Raw genomic sequence first — 20,601 nt, forward strand, 5'->3', positions numbered from 1 at the left:
TTGCCAAAGTCCTTTCACCTGAATCTTCTTTAAAACAACCCTCACCAACTAATGTTCAAAGTGTGACTCTTAATCATCTAATCTGAAGTTAGGTTAGCTGAACCTTGGGGACAAGAGACCTAAAGATGGCAGATTGCTCATGCTGCTTGCACAGGTGTGTGCAAATCAGTGCCTTCATTAAAGAAGAGGTAAGACATGGAGGTTTTTTTTTTGGCCACACTATTCATTCATTCCAATAGGCTTTGTACCTTAAATATTTCTTGATAAGATGGAAGATAATCCCTCATAACAGGACTGTGCAGGAGTTTGGGGGAGGAACAGCAGAGAAGAGCTCTCTGTTAGAAAGGAAGGTGTTATCAGTAGGGAACAGTCCAGTGTTGCTTCATGTAGCACCTTTTTTGGCCAGGATGCCAGGATAAAGGGGGATAAGTGCTGGTGTGAGTGAGTTCAGCATGCACAACTGTCATGCTCTATGGGCACTGCTGTTGTGTGGCTGCTTCCAGCAAGTCCTGAGCAGTGGAATCTACGTGCAGGCACACACATACCATAACATAATCAATTTTTCAGGGAGGTGCCAGGTGCCCTCTCTGTTCCCACTTGTTACATCTCTGTCCAGCGATGTCACCAAGGTCTTTAACACTCATGATAAGGCAGAGTGCAAATCAGTACAGAGAGTCAAAGACCTTGGTGACGGCACTTTCAAGAGCATGACAAGGCTGCTGGGATTGCCAGCTGCAGTAGGTTTGGATCGCTGCTTGCAGGCACTGGATTTGCAGCTGGCCTCAGTGCCATTTTATCAACCTGAGTGTTAGCAAGAAAGAAGCTTTTCTTCCGTTTTGAAAGACTGAGAGACAGCTTGCTATTGGTTCTGAGGCACTTTCTTTATTTTTTCCTCCTCTCTACAAGACTCTAAAATACTTTGTTCTGCAGTGCCACAGGGTAATAAATTAACAGGTATAATAAAAACCATCTTCTTTGGTTGTTGCTAAAAGTTGCGTGTACAAGCCAGCCTGGCTAGTACTTACTGTATTGCTCTTAGTTTTCAGTGATCCAAAAGGGCATGTTTCTATTTTTCTTGTAGCCAGCCCAACTAAACAAAAATGGAGCATGAAATAGGCAGAGGGAAACAAACATCGCCTAAGAAATTGCATCAGATCTTGAGCTGTTATTCCACATGTGCCCTGCCTGTCCCAGTTGTTTGCTGGATTAGCATTGCTTGTCGTAGAAGAGACAAACATCAGCTGGATGACATTCTTTGCTGATGTTGCACTCTGCTGCACAGAGGGATGTTGGGACTGAGTTTGCAGCCTATCTGGTCAGTGCTGTTAGTGCTTCTTTAATTTAACTGGTAAAGAATGGTAGAGGGCTTGGACTAAAGGACAGCCTTTCAAGGGGTTTTTTGGTGGCTTGTGTATTATTGCATGATTACAGGGTGCTCAGGGAAACAGGATGTCATGCATTATCTGTTGGTGACATTGAGGTGATGACTAACTCCCTCCTCAGTGTCTTGTCCCTAACAAAATTAAACCCACGCCCTCAAGCTAAACATTCAGGTTGCTTCTTACACCTGCCTAATTAAACTGGTGTCTTCCCTGACTTCCTTTAAGAAGAATCCTAATAAAAACCAGCCAGGCTAGAATGAAGACTAGCAAACCATATGTCCAGGTGGCCTTCATGTCCAGAAACAGCTGCAAACACCATCTGTGGCAGAGTGGCATTCCTGTTACTGCACATAAATACACACCTGGGTTCTCTGATAGTGTGCTCCACAGTGACAGTCAGGTCATTGCCTTTCCTTTAGGCCAGCGGAAAAGCGTTGCCAAAAATGCTGCCTTGTGGTATCAGTAGAAATGTCTTGATTTATTGGGGTAGGTAGGAAGGCTACTTTACCCCTTAGTGTTTTCACTACCAGTTAGCTTGCAATAGCCCTTAGCAGAACTTCCTAGGGCATTCCTGGCTGCTACTGCCTCCCAGCCTGAAGCATCCCTCCAGGAAGGGGAGTCTAGGACTGTGTGGAAAGCACTGTGATTTCTGCTGTGGTCAGATGCAGCCTGTCACAATGAGCAAGTGGAAGAAGTTGCCAGTGAGTGCTTGGGTTGCACAAAGATTGTGGTGTGCCATGTTGGTTGGGTAGGAGATTCGGGAACATGTGGTAGTTTTCCCGTATTTGCCTAATTAATTTTTTCTTCCAATCTCTGTGCTGCTGAACAGGCACAGACATGAATGTCCTTAGAATTTATTTTTTTAAGTAAATGGAAATTGTTTAGACAACTGCAGATCTAGAAAAACATTTCTTTGAAGGGCACTTTAAGTCCCTTACTACAGGCTGTGAATAAAGTCCCTGTGTGAATCCAATGGGTCTGGTTTTTTTTGTCCTCAACTGAAAATGGGAGACTGACAGTTGAGACAGGCAAAGGTAGAAAAGATTTCTTACGGCAGCATTGATCTCAGGGGTTTTTTTTGGGTAGTTAGGTATATAGCTTTAATTAGTTAGTTGGCATGATAATTGCATAATTCAGAAAATAGCATCATGCAACTGCAATATAACTAGATATGGAATTATCACTTTCAATAGAGTCTCCTTCTGCTTTCCTTATTATTTGGAAGACAAGGATGTGATTGAACTAATAAAATTTTCTTGATAGAGGTCAAGGTACAAAGGTCTGCTTTGAAATCTGTTTCCAGGAGAATCATACTTGTTTTCCATAGGACTGTTCATGAACAGTTGTTACTGCATGACTTTGTTTAGAGGTTGAGATGGGTCAAAACATATAGCATAATGTGTAATGCTGTATTCTGATTTTTTAGAACTGGGTTTTCTTTTTTTGTCTAGACTTCATTTGTACAGGGGTACTTTTGAAGACAGAAGTTTGGAATTATGCCGGCTTGGATTCCAGGCAGGTGTGTATGGTTGTGATAGAGCAAGACTGAAATCTCTTAGAATCTGGAACTGAAAAACCGTATGTGCTGTTATGTTAGATCTGGCCTTGCTGTAGTGTCTGAACTGTACCAGGTGACGAGCTTGAGGAAAACATTTCTGAGAGTCCTGTCGCAGAATATTGTCTGAAACCCATTAAAAAAATAAAAACCAAACTGCGAGCTTCTCAGCATAAGGCTGCACTGGCAGCATGGTTCCTTTGGAGCCAGCTAACGTGATGGTGCCAGTGAAGGGTTTGACTGTGTGTAGGGGAGTCAACAGCACCAGTAACTGCATTAGCAACAGAGCTACTCCAGTAGATACCAAATTGCAATTTCTTAGTTTTCTTCACCTTTGTCTTTCTTGTCTAGGTAAAGACACAGTGATAAGGAAAATGAGAGCTGCTTACTGTGCTTGTCAGTAATTAGTATTAGTGTGTGCTATAGAGGTAGGACCATCTTTAAAGGTTCTGGGTGTTCTCTTTAGTCTTTTGCCCTGTCTGTCAACACTGACTTTTATTTTAAACCAGCTAATAAAGTGGAAAGTGCTAAGTTAAACATCTCACACTTTATTACCTGCCTCTTTGTACCTAGCCATGTCAGTACAGCTTGTTAGTGTAAGAGCTATGTTGCCAAAACTTAGGCCATTTTAGCTTCAGTTTGCATTTATTTTCTGTTTTCCACTCTTGCAAATTCTGCATTTGTGTTCATTGACTTCTAATCTCAATCTTGAGAAATTGCCTCATTTGTGGAAGATTGCATTGGGTTTATTTAAGCTACAGTCTGAGGTTGGTTGAGACAACAGGATAGAGACTTCCCACATTGAGTTTAGTAGTCCCTTAGGAAATTTGTAACACTGTTATCTGATGAAAAGTTCAGCTTTCTCAGGGGATTTCCGTGGGCCTGAGCTCTCATGAGAGTGGAGATTATGAAATTGCCCCATTTGGAAAAAGCCCTGTACACTTCTGTGTTTGATTGGTACTGAGGCCAGAGTGCCTAATTTGGGTCTGACCTTCCCATATCTTTCAAGTTAATATTCAGCTTTGGAGCTGTCTTTAGTAATCATACATTTTATCTTCAGCATGCATTACAAACACTTATTACCTAATTTTTACAGCATTCCTGTGAGCTAAATAAATAAACAGCTGCCCTCATTCTGAAACAGTAGGATGTGGCAGTTTTCAATGCAGTCAGGATGCAAGAAAACCTGATGGCTTTTAAAAAATGTTGTTCTTTTCAATCAAGTTCTTTTTTACATAGGCAAAAGGACCAAGCACTACTTGCCTGATTTTTTTTTTAATCTATGGCAGTCTTTCATGTTATATTTAAATATTTTTGGTCATAAAATAAGTGAGTGTTAATTCCAGGATCCTGACTAAAATGGAGCAAAATATTCTGCTACCTGTTGCTGAATTTCTTTGCAACTTCATTAAAATGTGACATTCTCCACTTCCAACCCTAGAGTTTTTGCTGTTGCTGTGTTTTATTTACTAGTTGTGAATTGTTTGAAATGTGTTTTTAATTTACTGTATGGGTTTTGTACTTATATGTTCATATGTTTTATTTTCAAAATTTCAGTGAAAAATCCATTGAGTTAAATGCAATAGCTGCAGCGTTAAAAAAATAGGCATATGCTTACGTATTTAGAGTGTCAGTAATTAACAGAGTTTATTAAAACTGCATATTGCTTAGGTCTGTGTATCAGGAATCCTCAGCTGATAAAAAATTGGTGTCACTCTGAAAATTTAGTGGAATGTAGCTCATCTATTAGCTGAAGATCTTGTCCTGCTTTTTTTTATGCTGACCTGGCAGCACTCTGTGTGCTATATGTGAGGGAGATTCATGCTGTTCTGTGACACATGCTCTATAAACAGCCAGTTTCCTTCCCTTTCTAATTTAGCTTTACTTTTAAGAATGGTGCAGTAGAAGACCCTTTGAAAGTGTTCAAATCTCACAGGAAAGGGTATTATTTTAGTGTTTTGTGGTGGGGGCGTTTTTCCCCTCCCTGAACCTTTCTGTTCTTCTAAACATATTTTTAGAGGAACATACTACCTTAGGTAGTATTTAGATGGGTTTTTCTTGACATTGTCAGGTTTACGTAACCACAGACAATCAGAATTTAATAAGCATAAACTATAGTATCTTTGGAGGTCTTTTTCTTACAGTTCTCCATCTATTCTAACAAGTGCAGCTGAAACTGGACCATATCTAAAGGTGACTGAGAATAGATATGTGCCAGAAGCAGATTTGCTGATGGGACAAGACAGCTTACTGCAAGGATAGCAATATCTGAAGTCTGAGTGTCTATTCTGGATTGTGTCAACCACCTCCTTAGGAAAACAGCGCTTCTGCCTACCCAACAAAAAGCTACTTCAGAGCAGTAGGGAGAAAAATCAAAAAGTGGTTTTGACATTTGAGATGTGATGTGGTCCTCCATTGGAAGTCCATTGTCCCAACAATTTTCATTGCGTCAAAGGCACAACTGTAACAACATGGTAAGAAGCCATCACCTATGGTTTTACCCTGCTCTGTTCATGTGCTTCCCACTTGGCAGGGGGGGAACAATGTGCTCTAAAGCCAGAGAACACAAATCAAGACAATGAAGTAGTCTTTTAAGTCCTCCAGTGTCTTCATGTACCTGGTCTTTTTCCTTCCTTTTCATGTTACCTCTGCCACCTCCTGTGAGTGCAAGGAATTTTATCAGTGTATCCATAGAAATAATGCATAAGACCTCTTCAGCAGTACATAACTCCATTTTGTTCACGTAATTGAATGCTTACCAGTGACTCTGGTACACAGAATCAGGCTCCTAAAGTTCCAAGAGGCACTGCTCTTCTCTGTGCCTAGAAGTAATCCAGTCCTTTGTATAAAACAGAGTGGTGCAAATGCTCCAGGATGTATTTTCAGCCAGTAAATTATGTTAGTACCAAAGGGGGTAGGATTGGTTAGTATAATGACAGTCCAATAGAAAGCCAGCTGGAACGATGAGAACCTGAAACTACCAAGGCAGGGTCTGTTGGGACCGTCCTGATGTGGTGTAGTATAGTGTTAGAATATGAAAGACACGATTTCCAGCCAAAACTGTGAATTTGGGCAATCATTATCTACTCAGCATCTGTTTTTCACAGAGTGAAAAGAGTGAGAAAGTTCTTCAGTTATTTTGAAGAGGTGTTGCTCAACAGTCTGATTTATAGTTGTGAAGGGCTCGAATGGTTGCAAAGGTTGCCCTAAACTAGGCGCAGAAAACATGATCTCTTCTTTAATGCTAAAGTTTAAGGGTTTTATTCCCTTCCATTGGACTTGAGATTCAAAAGCAAACTCAAACAACTATCCATAAGGGTAGCTTTGCAGTTACCAACCAAATTAAAAGGTAGGGAGCAATCATGGGAGGTTGAAATATTTTAGATGTAGATACGTTTTCAGTGGAAGTAGACAGTGTTTCTGGTTAAATTAGGTACAGTATAACACTTGGCTTAATGTGGTTAATCTTAGGCATTTTTTGATTGGTTTTACTCTTAGTTCTGAAGGTGACTTACGCTGCAGTGTGCCAGATCAGGAGCATTAGGATTTAGCACTAAATTCAGAACTGTCAGGTCTTCCTGAGCATGGAAAAAAGTAAGAGCTACTAAGATCTGCTGACTGCAGACTTGGTATCTTGCTAAACTTTAGAATAAGTCAGATGTCAGTCAGATTCCCAGAATTTGTAACAAGTAAGAGGAACAGATATCTGGCAGGATGAGCCTTCACACCCAAGGGAGGGGTAGCTTTTTCTTTTCTCATCAGCCTTTCTTGTGTAAGAAGGAGCAAATACAAGTGCAGGACAGTCAGGGTGCTTTGATCCTGGAAAGCTCTGCCTGCTATTTTGCCTAAGGTGTATCATTACCCCTGCCAGGTTCATGGGAGAAGCTCTTCAGAGTGGATAGGTGGTGCTGTGATAATTTGCAAGTAGGAAGATGCTGCTGGATTCATTCTGCCTACTTGTTTTAGGAGTTCAGAATGATTCTCTTCTAAGTGTCTTCTGGTTGCATTTGAACCAGCAGTCTCATGGATGCATGCTTACATAGTCAGCTTATGAAAACATTTCTGCTATTAGTAATGGTCATTTAAATAAAATGTCCAGCCCTGCTTTTTCCTAAATTTACGGTCACTTGCTCAAATACAAGGAACTCTGGACAGGGTCCTCATTGGTCACAGATTACCCTTTCAACTTCTGCTTAGCTTCATACATTTTTAACAGCATAGTGCCATTCCTTATGTGCTTATGTTTGCCATTAGAATCGTGGTATGTGACTGGATGTGACCATGGCATTTGGTTTTCAGTCTCTCTGTTGTTTGAGGTTTTTTAAAATATATTTTACTCTCTGAGCTGAGGTTTTGAAATGTCTACAATGTGTATATTATCCAGGGCATGATATTCCTACTGCAGAAGGAAGACCCCATCTTGCTCTGAGCCGGGTTTGCAGGGCCTTCTCTGTAGTTTATACCATCCCTGAATGTATTCAGTTAACCACTCCTGAAAACAATTTTGTTGCAATAATGAAGTATTTTATATTATCACATCCGTGGTCCATCATATCTGTGGCTGACAAGCCAGTTCAGAGGCTAAGAAATTAGCAATTTGTCCTTACTTTGTGAACATTAGCATGATAATTTTCAACCAGTAATAATACTATGCAGTTTGGAGCTTTGCTCAGAATTTGCGTCTTAAAGCAATACAATGACTATTCGTAGGTTGTTTCCTTTAAGCCTGCTTAGTTTTTTTGCACTGTGAGAAGCCTGTGTAATTTCTTTCTTCTTTTTCATTGGCAAGTTCTATTTCAGGTTGTCGGTGCAGATAACAGAATTTGCCTTGCAATGGGGAAGGTCACGAGGACATCTGCTCTGGGCCATAATGTGGGGCTCAGGGAGATGGTTGGGTGTGCCCCTCCTTAGGCAGGAACTCTGCAGGCTGTGTTTGCTGGCAGGGCTGTGGTGACCAGCCTGAGGTTTTTGCCTTTGTGCCTTGTGTCTTGGCTTTCACTTGTGTGTGTGTCATACATGGCCTTAGCACAAAACAGCTGCACAAAGGGATGTATTAGCCTTGTGTTTGCTGTTGACTTCCTGTGCAGGGCAGAGGTGGGATCCCAGCTTAATGGGCACTGCATGCTTGAAGTGAGTGTACCCCCAGTGAAGGCTAGCTGACGACTGGTTTGTGTATGTGTGTTGGTACATGCTGAGAGCTGTGCTTTCTGCCAGAGTAATTGTGCTGGAGGTTTTTTTTATATTTAAAGCTCTTCTAAGCAAAAACAATGACTTAGAGGGGAATGGAGGTGGTCCCAATGTCACAGTCCCAAGATGAGAGGGAAGACCTGGGCCTGTTGCACAGCATTTTACTTTTTCTTAGGAGAGACGCTGACTGCTGGAGATGGATGACAAGCTGCCCCTCTTTACTCAAATCACCATTTGTCACGGCAGATATACGAGGATGATGGGCCCTGGTTAATGGGGTGTTCACTTTGGTATTATCTAGTGTCTGCAGAGGCAGCAGTGTTTGATGTGTGATGGCTTCAGAGCAGAGAGATGTAGCCTGCTGTAAAAACAGGTCAGGCCATGGCTGCAGAAGGAATAGCACTTTGAGCAAGTTAGGCTTGTATTTTTGCACTAGTCGATCCTGCACAATAGGCCTGCTGAGCTGCTTGATTTCTTGTACACAAATCAGGGTATGGCTGTCCAACTTTTTCAGAGGACAGTTTAGCTCTTGCCAGCATTAACAGGTACACAGGCAGCTTTGAGAGTGGGCCTCACCTCACAGGGTGAAAGCTACCCTAGAGGAAAAGAATCCTTAAAACGTTGTAACTGCTAAAAAGGCCAAGACCAAAAATCTTTTAAAATATTACTTTATCATTCTTTTTTGATGTGTTGTCCAAGATTAGGAGTATAATGAAGGCAAATGACAACTTGTTGCCTTGTCCAGCACTGTGAAAAGTTTGTTGTACACATTGTCAGTCAGGGTCATTGGCTCAGTAGGGTACCCTGCAGTAGCATGGTTCACCATTAGGAGATTGTTGTTTCCTCTGGATGGCTCTCAGTTTACTCTTGTTGGTCATAAAATTACAAGTCATTTAGTCTTTGGTTCTGCTGTTGAAATTATTTGAGAGCCTCTTTTTATTTTTATAGGAAGTAGCTTCAGACATCTTTTGTCAATAAATTCCAGTGATAGGTCATGAGTGTGAAAATCAGTCCAGGTGTTCAAGTGCACCTGTCACCTGTTCAAAAGGAATATTTCCCAGATAATGAAAAATTAGTACAAACTTCCAGTCTACACGGTAATTCTGTGGCAATATTTGCTTGCCTGCCCTGGTTGTCTCACCATGTGAGGATTTCCTAGAAGACAGGTTTCTAGCCAGAATCTTTGTAATGGTGCTACCAGTAAATGCGCTCAGCTGCTGGTGCTTCTGCTCTTGGTGTCAGCTTCAGCATCTCCATGGGCTTGTGTTGTCCAAATCTCCCGTTGCTGGAAGCATGATCAGTGAAGAAGCAGTGCCCTGGATGCAGCAGGCCTGTGTGACCAGGGTGCCTTGTGACTTTGTTCCCCAGTCATGCCTGGACACAGTTTTGCACAGGTTTGGCAGCCAGCTGTGCAATCAGGCTGGGCCTTCCCTTCCTGTAGAAGTGCAGTTTTACCTGAATGGGGAATTGTGAGTCTGAATTCTTTGAACAGGGACAAGAAAGTACCTTGTTTGCTTGCTTGACATTCTTCCTTGCTTTGCTCCTTCTCTTAATTGGTGGACACAGGTGCTGAGCTGGGAAACCTTCTCATTTTTTTTTTTTTTGGTCTCTTTTGGGCAGTTGTGGAACCTTGCTGATTTAAAAAAAAAAAATGAAGCAAAAGTGTGTCATGTCTCCAATTTCACTGTTTAATCTTGCTGTGACTCCTTAGTTGCTCTTATAAAAATGATTGGGTTGCCATATGAGCAGTCTTTATGGTAAGAAATAAGGGTCAGAATTTAGTACCAGCTTCTATGTTGGCTTGATATTTAGCTGAATACATGATGAATACAGGCTTAGCCAAAGGCTAGCAAGTCTCCCCAAGTGCAATGTATATAAAGAAAGGAATGTAATTGTTTTCACTCTTGTGTGTTTGATTAGCAGAGAGAAATCTGATGACAAAAAGCCATCTGTAGATCAGACATGTTGCCCTACTTTCCTCTTAGCTGCTGACTTAACTTAAGGCATGAAGCTCCTTCTACCCTTCTCTTCATTTGTTTATTACAGAGAGTTAAGGTATGTGAAGCTGGGAAGTAGGTCTGACTGCCACAGTGTTTTCATTGAGCTTGTTAGCTTTAAAGTGGCTAAAAACCTGATATATTGTAGATTATGGGCAGAAACCCCCACAAATTAACATCAACTGGGTGAGCTTTGTACTCGACAGTGGATTGGGATAACACTGAATACCATTTGCATGCCTTTTATTTTTAGAACACAGTGTTCAGGATATGAATAACATAGTGACAATTCCCATGGGATTCTGTTTTCCCACTCTGCTGTTTAATTTTAAAAGACACTGCTGCACCATTAAGTTTCTGAAGGAAGGTATGAGACCACTGTGCTTCTCAGTGAAGGAAGAAAGAATGGGGAGGCATTTGAGAAGTCTTGTCCTGTAACCTGTCCCTAGAAGCTTTTTTTCACTTGTCTGTGGGTCTTCCCAGTACTGTTGGAAATTGTCACTGCTCGCTATGGGATCTGTTGTGATCATAATTGTAGTAAGATCAGTAAATTAAAACTGATTCCCAGCCATGGCTTCTCTTGCACTTTCACCCACGTTTTGAGCTTGTGAAAGTAACTGGAGATGTGTTTCTGGAAGTAAGAAACTAAACCCCTATGGCTTTCAGACCGCAGATGCTTCCTTCACTGCACAATCAATGTTCAGTTCAGGTCTGCATGGAACCAGAGCCCCCCACATAGCACTGGTTTCCTATTTTTTTATAATGCATATTTTTATTTTGATGTTCATTTTAATCAGTAATATAGCAAGCATAGACGTTGTTTTTCCTTTACCAATTCATGTGATTGTCTTGGGCTCTTTGAATACATTTTTTGGGATTTAGGTTGTTTTTTTGGTTTTTTTGTCACAAAGGTTTGATTCTTAAGCAAGTACTGACAGGCCTACCACTGTGCCTTGGCATGAAGGTTCTGGAGAAGGTTGGGTTGTCAGTAAAATGCAAGTTTTAGGATGTAATACAGTGTTACAGTAGGAGATGATCTGAGATTTGAAAATCCGTGAGTTTCTGGTTTTGATGCCTAGAATGCAGGTTCATTTGAATTGTGTGGAAATGAAGGACAGCTGTGCCTTTTGTGAAAAATATCTCTGTTAAGTATGTGATTGCTGCCATGTGTAATTGTCTAATCCTGACTGGTGACTTCAGAGAGGATGGGATGTTTTGTGGTTAAGACATAAGGCCTCCAGGTCTGAGAGTTCTCAGTTGTGCTGGAAGCTTCCTTGTGTGACCATACAGAGGATCTTTCTCCCTGTCCCACAAGGGATGTGGATATCTCTTCTGCTTGTTTCAAGTGGATGGGGATGGTCTCCTGTTGCGTTGTCATACTGTGCCCAAACTGGAGCTAATTACAGCAAAGACATTTCAGCCCTGTTGTTGGTTTTGGGGGTTATTTGCTTGGTTTATAAGCAGAGGTCTCTGTTGTCTGCTGTTGCTCCCTTGTCAGGACTGAAACTGCAAAAGTAAGTCTGCCATGGGGAAAAGCTGTCTCAGTATTATTTCTGCTGACTATCCCACCACTGAATCAGCAAGATGTTTCACATCAGATTTGTCAGTCTTCGAGTTTGTTTGCTCAGTCTGACCTCAGGTTTGTCTCCTCATTTGTGCCTAGGGCTTGGCTTGTTTGCTGGGGCCTATGGCTTCAGCCAGGAGGCTGAACTCTGTGCTGGAGTTGAGGGAGCCTGCAGGGCTGCAGCTCCCTGAGTTTTCTGTTGAAGGTGAAGTGGGGGGGCAAGGAGAGGCTGCATGTCCGTGTCAAAGTACATGGGAAGATTGGTGTCCAGTGTGCTGCCTGGCATTGTTCTGTGCCTACCAGCTTGCAGTGACTGCCTGTAACGATGCTCTTGGGCATTCTCAAGACACAGAGGAGACATGGAGGTTATATCATGTTTGAGCTGACATTTTGTCTCATGTATTTGAGTAACTTGATAGTATGTCTAAACTTTTATGTCAGGAAAATACTGCAGTAGTAGGCCTGCGGTGGTAAAATGTGTTCTTCCACTCCAAGTGTTTGCATTATTAAGTAACCTTGGTATTAGTCTTCAGAAGGCTTGCCTGTTTCTTTTGCTTTCTATTTTTGGAGGGGCTTTTCTAGGTAATGTTCTTTTATTTCCTTAGGCCCTAGTGGGCGAGCAGGCATCTTGGATGGGAACGGCTGTTTTCCAGAGGAAATCTCTGTTAACTCTTGATTTCTTAAGGTATTCAGAAAAATAATTTAGATGCATTGCAGCATTCAGTGGTTTCATGTGCAAGCTGTTATGCATGCCTCTGTGTTCAAAAGGGATTGCATAAGATACTGACCCACAAGTCCTGGAAGTAGGACCAGATGGGGTGGGGGAGAAAATGCATGGTACAAAAGCCTGTCTGTGTGCTTAGGGCACTGCAGCCAGGACTGTGGTGTTGGGATTTGATGCCTTGGTCTTGCAGAGCTTTCACATGTGGTCTTTGGTAGTGATTGTAGCTTCATGATCAGCTGTCTGGAAGCCAAACACTGCCCTACAGTTCTGGTAACCTTGTTCTGTTTCCTTCATGGTTTACTCCAAATGCTGATGAAAACTTGTTTAGATGTTTGTAGGAGTTCCTTGGAAGGCAGCATTGATTTTCAGCAAATTCTAGTGCTAAACAAGTCTGAAAAAGCTTGGCATGACAAAAAAGGCCAGGGACAAATGGTCTGCTAATGCTGAGCAGGTTAATTACAGCTGTGAAAGATGTTACACCCCCGTCAAGATTACAGGGAGGTCAGCAGGAATCTCGGTGTAGTTCGGGTTGCATTCCTGCACTTGCCTGTATAATATCCCCCTGACTATAAAAATCATGCCTCCATATGGCACAAAACCTCCAAGCCAAGCCCAGATAAAGTATAAAAACCAAAAAGCAACACCTCACTGAGGAAACAGAAAACTGAAAGCATTATTGCTTGGCTACATTTTTTTTTTTCCATAAGGCATGTGGCCCTTTAAGAGAAGCTTGAAAAATATCTTAAGTAGAGGCAGATGAAAAAAGTGTGCAAACATCTGATCTCTGCATGCCAGTGTGCCTTCAGTCAGCCACCGCTTTGTCCATCTGACTTACTGAACAGTTGATGATCTCACCAAAAAATAAACAAGCTGCAGGAACGTTTAGTGAGTTTGGCACATGTAGGAAGTAACCAAGGAATCGGGGTGGGGGAGAAGTTTTTCCTGTGCTTGCAGTGAAGGAGGGTGCTTTAGCCTTTGCTGGAAAGAAAAGGATGGTTTTGTGTTATTGCAGGAACCAGATCTTTTCTCAGCCTTTCCTGAGAGGGGAGTGGGGGTGATGGTGGATTTTGTTAGCGGGGTTTAATAGGGGCATGCTCAAAACCAGCATATTCATGAGTGGTCCTGCTGCGTGGGAGAGAGGAGGGTGAGGAAGAAACTCTTGCCCCAGAGTAACCTCCACATTGCCTCAGCTGAGGCGGGTGATTTACTTTTTCGTGTGGAACAAAAAGGCAACGGGGAATTTGTAACTGGATATGTAGATGAGGGAGCAATGACCGTCAGTAACCCCGTGTACTTCGTGCCTCAAGAGCAGAGCGCGTGGTTCCTCCCCATGCCGGCTCCTCCGCCAGGATCGGGCTGGGAAGCAGAACTGGCACCCGAACTGCCAGTGTCCCTGTTACCTCCAGAGGCATTCCGAGTGCAGACCATACTTTTTCCTGGTGGGGCCTGTTCATGACAGTATCACCTGCTCAAACTCAGCAAAACCCACCCCCTACAGAACCAAAGCAAACCAACCAAAAAAACCCCCAAACTCACGAAAAAAACCCAAATCCTCCAGAAAACAAACAAATGAACAATAAAACCCTCCTTCACAAGAGGTGGGGGAAAAGGTTGTTACAGCTGTCCCCATAGGAGGGAAAAGGTACAAGCCTTTCATTCTTCCATATCATTACTTTCTCTTTAGGGCTCATTGTTTTCCACTATTTGCTCTGGGTTGCTGCATCCTGTATTCCTAAAGTAGGAAATACAGCATGACACTTAGCTAGTTGTCTTACCGCTCTCTCTGGTAAATCCTATAGGACTTGGTCTCTCACCTCCTGGCATAGCTGCTTTGCTCATCACTTCTTGTTTAAATATTGTGGAGATAGACTTTTGTTCTCTCTCTCTTAAAGAAACAGCAACAATGAAAACCAAACCAAAACTAGACACTCTTCCCTCCCCCCCACAATAAAACCCCCAACCAAACCACGAAACAAACCAAACAAAACCTCCCCTAGAAACAAACAAACAAAAACAATCCCACACACAAAACCCCCAAAAAGACCTCCAAAACAGTGTCAGCTGTGAGAGTCAGCTTCTGAAGGTCTAGTTTTGCGGACTTTGTAAGTGTGCTTGGATTATAATTTCCAGATGGTTCCCATCTGCTGTGATGTAAGTACAAATTAGTTTCAAAGTCAAGTGCTGAAACATGAATGGTTTGAGAAGGTGAGGCACTGGGGAAGGAAAATGGAAACAATGCTGCAAATATATTTTTGAATTCCAAGTAGCTAAGATTGTTTCCTAGATCTGTGTGCGCTTGTGTGTCATACCTATGTGTCTGCATATGTCAGACTTTGAAATTTATGGTAGAGTACATCAGCTGTTAACATAGTTAACTACAGGCTTGTAATCCCTCAGTGGTCCATGCACCAGCTCAGTCCCGTGTTCAGTAACAACACGAGGATTAAGTGCTAATGCTGTGGTAGGTTTCAGATCAGTGGACCAATTTGGTCTGCCTTGCTTCTGTGTATATATGAGCAAATTGACCTGAAGTAATGATACTAATGGGAGTTGGTTTTGTAGATTGATTGCTTTTTTTGTTGTTGGTAGGTGTTTTTTTGAGACCAAGACATCATGGATTGACATTTCTGAAGCCGGCCAAGTTTCAGAGTACTTTACCAGCAGCTCCTCTTCCTTTTGTGTGATACTTTGTGTAATTCCCTCTTCCCTCATTTGTAAGCTTGACTTTTCCTGTTCAGTGTTTTCACATGAGTTTTCTTTTGGCTTTGCTGTGACCAGGATTTTGCTTGTTTTGTCATTTTCCAGACTTGAAACTTCGGGATTTCCTGATTGACAATGAGACATTCTCTGACTTCCTCCATCATAATCTGTCCATGCCATCATCTGCAGTAGAGGAGCTACTGGGTGCAGGGATCAACCTCCAGCAGGTAGAGTACTTTGAACTAACATAATGCTTTTCTTGTGTTTGTTTAGCTGTAGTGCCAAGAACCACAGTGCTGGACCCGTCTGTGCTAGGTGCTGTAGAAACACAGAATAAAATGTATTCCCCCCTTCTGTCTTCCCTCTTGCCCTCAGTTTACTGTCTTACATGACTTTAAGCTGTAAAAGGACACTGTGACCTCTTGAGCAAATACTTTGACCTGCATAATAGTATCCTCAAGCTAAACTGAATTTCTTCATTTCTTCCTTCTTTTTTTTTTTTTTTTTTTTTTTTTTTTCAATGGAAGTAAAACATCAATTAAGCTGCTAGTGCTGTTCCAACTGTTTTCAGTCACTCAGCTTTGACTGGAGCAGGTTTCTAGGTCTTGCTATACCTGACATTGCTGTGCAGCAGAAGAAGCTCTACTTTTAGGTCTGTGGCCAGCGCATCAAGACAGACACATTGTAAATTACGTAGTACTAAGTCCTGCTATCCAGAGTGCTCATGATTGCAGTCATAAACATAGCTGGTGGTGACAGTGGGCTAGAGTCCTGTCTTGTGACGGCTGTCTGTCATTGTCAAGCTTGTAATGTGTTTTTTGCTAGGCTTGATGAATTAGTCCACCAGCATCCTTTCTAATGGAGAAATCAGAACAGACTTCAAAGAAAGACCTAGGGTTCTCTTGAAAGAATGCAAAGGATGGTTTGCAAAAGAAGGAGGAAATCTGTTTTGATCCTCAACTCCATATCAGATCTTTTTTTTGACGTGGAATGGATTAATGGATTAATCCTTTTTTTCTCTGTAGTTACAGATGCTGTCCCTCTTTGCACACATTGTCTTGTTGTGCAGTGAATTCTTTCAGGCCATCTGTTTTAGTGCAATTTGATAAGTTATCCTATAAGTTAAGGATACATTCTACTAAAAATGTAAAGCAGAGAAAAAATTCTTACCCATTTTATGTTGCAGGTTTTGTTTTACTTGAAACTAATTAGATTAAGACAGAATCATGCTATAGATGATTCTGGGAGGGTAACTGGAAGACTGCAGCAACAGCTTTCTCACATTCTCCCTAAGTTAGTGGAGAGGCAAAAGGATTTTCAAACTGGCAAAAAAACCTCATCATACATTGTGTGACTGCCATACTGCATTGGTTCTATGTGGAAATAGAAATAGGAAAAAACCTTAGCTTTTACCCACGTAATGTGTCTGAAGGGTGGTGAAAGACCGATCAGTCACCTTGTTTTTCCTTGAATGCTTCAAGCTGTGCTCTTGGTAATTCTTGAGCTGATTCTGCTAGAGTACTGAGAGTAATGCTGCTAAGTTATAACAGCATTCTGTGCTCAGGGATGGCAAGAAAGGCCAATCTGAGCATCAGGACATTAGGCTGCAGAGCAGAGCACTGGCCCAACAAATTTTGTTTGAGCACTTTTCTAATACAGATGGTAATGAGAGATGCAGACCTCTCCCTTCCTGCAGAATGACTTTATCTGACTCACAAAATGGACATCTTTGATTTTGCTGGAGATCTGGTTTGGAGATCTTACTTCACTGCTGAGCTGACTAGTGACGTCAGTATTAACAGACAGTATTTGTTAGGTCTGTGAATGAGTGGGTCACAGCTTCATTCCAAAGTCATATAGTAGAAGTGCCTATCCAGAGTATGCTAACCTTTCACAGAAGATACAGCCGCCTTCTGCAGTCTGTGGGTGTCCTGGGGCTGTTCCAGCGAGGCTGGAAGTTATGATATGCAACCAGGTAAGAAACTGAAGTCACTAAGGAGATGGGACTGCTCACCAGTGTGACTATAATGACAGCACTCCAGCATGTCCAGCAGGGTTGTGTATCCAGCATACTGAAATTAGTACAAACAGATGACAGCGACCAAAGCCTTGTCTTGATGGGCTTGTTGCTTCCTGGGGTTGAGTGGCTCAGCCTTGTGTTTTTACCAGTGGTGGCAGGTGTGCTCAGAAGGGTGGGGGATTTGGAAGGTGCCTGGGTCAGCAGCGGGCAGGCTGCTACATAATCAAGTCTGGTATGCTGCTGTTGCAGTGGTGTGGCCAGACAGCTCTGGTGTGGCTTGGAGGTAGGAATAGGTCCTGTCCCTCTGAAAAGTTGAAAGCACAGTGAGTTCCTGAGTCAGTGCTGCAGCATGATGCAATGAATAACAGTGGAGAGTAAATACTAATGGCCAGTGCATATTCTGCTTGGAACAAATCTGTGTTTCATGAAGCAGGAGAAGTCCCAAGAGAGAATTATCTGATATATAAGAACAGGACAATTACCTGTGACTACTTTCAGGCATGAGCCTGGCACTTTGAGAGTCCTTAGGGGACTAAATCTGTCATTTAGGATGTATTTTTGAATGTATTTTTGCCTGTTGAAGACACCATGGCTTGCTTGATGGCAGGATGATTGCAAGTGGTTAGGGAACTTGCAGACTTGGAAAGACTGGGAGTTTCAGTCTGGGGTGGATAGGTAGAGTGTTTTTTCTAAGGTCTCATGCTGTAAACCTCAGTGCTTGAAAATGGCAGCTTCTCTCCAAAAGAGTATAAAGTCTGGGTGAAAAAGGTGGACATTTTCAGAATGTTGGAAGGTTGGTCACCTTCACTTCCTGTGAGTGAACACTGAGGCACTGGGAGACACTGATTTTTCTGTATGTCTCCCTAGGGAAGCTTGTTCTGGAAATGTTATTTCAGTGGCCCACAAATATCTCCTTTTCAGCGTGGCTGTAATACTGGTAGTAGTGTCTCTGCTGGCAAAAGAGAAAGCACCCCAGATTTTCAAAAGGCAAGTCTTAATGTGAGAACTGTGTGGCATTGAAAGATCCTGTTTTTGGCATAGGGATACAGACCAAAGTTAAAGGTTTGCATGAGTATTGCATTAAAAATCCCTTCTTTCTCCTGTCAGTGTCATTTGCTTTTTTCCTGAAATGCACTTTTCCCCCCAGATTGTGCCTACCTCTTTGATTTTGACAGGCCAAAAATTTCAGACTTACCAGCCTGGTTCAGGAGCTGCTAACTCTTCTGGAATGTAGATCAATCCTCTTTAGTTGTTCTAAGTTGGGTTATGCACACTGAGTCTTATGAAATGACAGAAGAAATTAAGTTAACAGCTGTTGTTACCTGTGTGTTTACAGTAAAATGGTTGCATCTGTCTAGCCTCAAGGCAAACAAAAGATTTTTTCCAATAGTAGACTCTGGATTTTTCCTTGTTTATCACCTTTGAGAAGTATGCAGCTTTTTGACATGGACCTTGTTGTACAGCAAACATGAAGTTGGTAACTAACCTTATTAAAAGAATTTATCAGGTCTGAAACAGTCCAGTGATAACCCAAAGGGATTTTGTCAATTTTTTTAATAAGGTGATTACATGTGGATTAGGAAACATTACTGACAAGGGAACCATTAGCTTAAGAAAGTATGCCTGTGAAGGAAGACTCTAGGATCTTATCTTTTTTGTTACAGTGAGTAAGATAACTTTTTTTTTTTTTTGCTGATACATTATCTGCTCAAAAACACTGCAAAATGTTTGTCTCAGCAGTTAGTGAGTAGATACTTCAGAGTTAAGGGAGATGATTCTGAATCGTTACTGCATAGAAAATGTGGCTGGCAGATACGTCTAAGTAGTTTGGGACATAGGTCTTTTGCCCTTCACATAGATTTGTCAGACTTGTCTGGTCACAAGCCTTGTTTTTCTCTGTGTCTCAGTTCCCAGAAGACTGAACATTAGGCAATGCGTGTACCCTTGGCTGGAGAAAATGGCTACTGTGGAGGACAGGATCACTGCTGCTTTGTGCATATTTGCAGGGAAGTGAAGAGAGACCTTTCTCTCCTATGTTCTCAGCAAGGAAGGGTTTTCCTTGGAACTAAGTTGCATAGGAATCAGGGCTGCTCAGCCTGTAGAAAAGAACATCATCTCACCTTTATCTGAAAATGTTATGAATGATTTGCTTTGTTTCAATAATAACCTGAGCAAAGTTCTTTTGTTGGAGTCTTGGAGGAAGGCAGACTTACATGCTTTTCCCACTTTCATAGGTCATTGTGTCTGGTCATCGAATGCGACTGCGAGATCTCTGCAATACCTCGACATCGTCTGAATTTCTTAAGACCCAAAATCAGACAGCTGACTCTGAAGACTTCATTTGCACCTTGTCAAAGGAAAAACTCCATGCAGCTGAGCAATCCTTTCGTGCTAACCTGAATCCCTTGAAGCCTCTTCAGGTGAGTTCAGTGGCCCCACCAGGAAGACACAGTGACCTTTTCTGTGTCTTTCAGTCTAGGAACTCATCCCTGCATTTCCAGAGTTCGTTAGAGGCAGTTAGAAAGAAGAAAGAGGTCAGTCTTTGTCATGGGAGCATGAACAACATTGCTTCTTTTTGTCATTCTTACCTTTCCTGTTCAGTCTGCTACTTGCAGAGCATAAGTGTGTGTGGTCTGCAGCTCAGTTTGCCAAGAGGAAAGTCTTTATGCTGCACAATAACAAGCAGGCTCTTGGTTGTCCCTGTATTTTAGTCAAATGCTGTATCTTGGCTGGAATGAGCCCATATACAAGCCTGGTTTGTGCTGAGCTCTGAAAGCACTGCCCTCTGCCCTTAGCATGGGGCCACTGAGTTCAGAAGTTTCTAGCAACTGACTGGCCAGAGCCTTAAAGTAGGTATAAATCATGTGAAGTGAGTCAAGTTTTAAAGTCCTGTTTCAAAAATTAACCAACTGAATGGGTATTTGGGGAAGAATTCATTGAATTTCAAGAAAATATTTATTTGTGAGGTAACTGGAGATCAGAGCAGACTTGGATCTAGGAAAATCCAATGATGTTTTGCTACAGATCTGCAGTATCTGTTAAAATGTGGAAGGTTGAGGAATTCAGTTCTGGAAATGACAGTCTAGTGAAGAAAGGTCCACAGAACCAACTCTGTTACCCATTAAAACAAATATTTTATTGTTGGCTGTGTGAGTTTTCAGATTTGATGAGCCTTTCAGTACTCAGAAGTCATGTACCACTTGCTTGGCTTTGTCCCCAGTCAAAGAGGGTCATTATCGAGTACTGGAATCATAGTACTCTCCTGCACACTATGCAGCAGTTAGTGACCTCTCTCCACAGCTGATCTTCTGTTTTCCTTATGTCCTCCACAGGTACTTTGTCTTTCTTGCTGGAAGAGCAAGAAAACCCATAAGCAATAGGAGATGGGGTAACAGCACTAAAACTGTAACAGAGATGGGCTGTTTTGAGAGGAATGGCTATAATTTGTTTCTTGTCTTCAGTTGTATGTGTA

General features: G+C 42.0%; 1 protein-coding gene across 3 annotated transcripts in view; it reads left to right on the plus strand.

Annotated features, from left to right (window-relative positions):
• Positions 1 to 20,601, plus strand: part of ABCA1 (ATP binding cassette subfamily A member 1) — a 92,937-nt gene that overhangs the window by 29,341 nt on the left and 42,995 nt on the right. For all 3 annotated transcript variants that reach the window (XM_066338738.1, XM_066338737.1, XM_066338739.1), the window contains 2 exons: positions 15,215 to 15,336; positions 19,364 to 19,549. In XM_066338738.1, coding sequence (XP_066194835.1) covers positions 15,215 to 15,336; positions 19,364 to 19,549 — 308 coding nt within the window. The remainder of the gene's footprint in view (positions 1 to 15,214; positions 15,337 to 19,363; positions 19,550 to 20,601) is intronic.

Source organism: Sylvia atricapilla, chromosome Z (genome assembly GCF_009819655.1).
Source record: "Sylvia atricapilla isolate bSylAtr1 chromosome Z, bSylAtr1.pri, whole genome shotgun sequence".
Lineage (NCBI taxonomy): Eukaryota > Metazoa > Chordata > Aves > Passeriformes > Sylviidae > Sylvia > Sylvia atricapilla.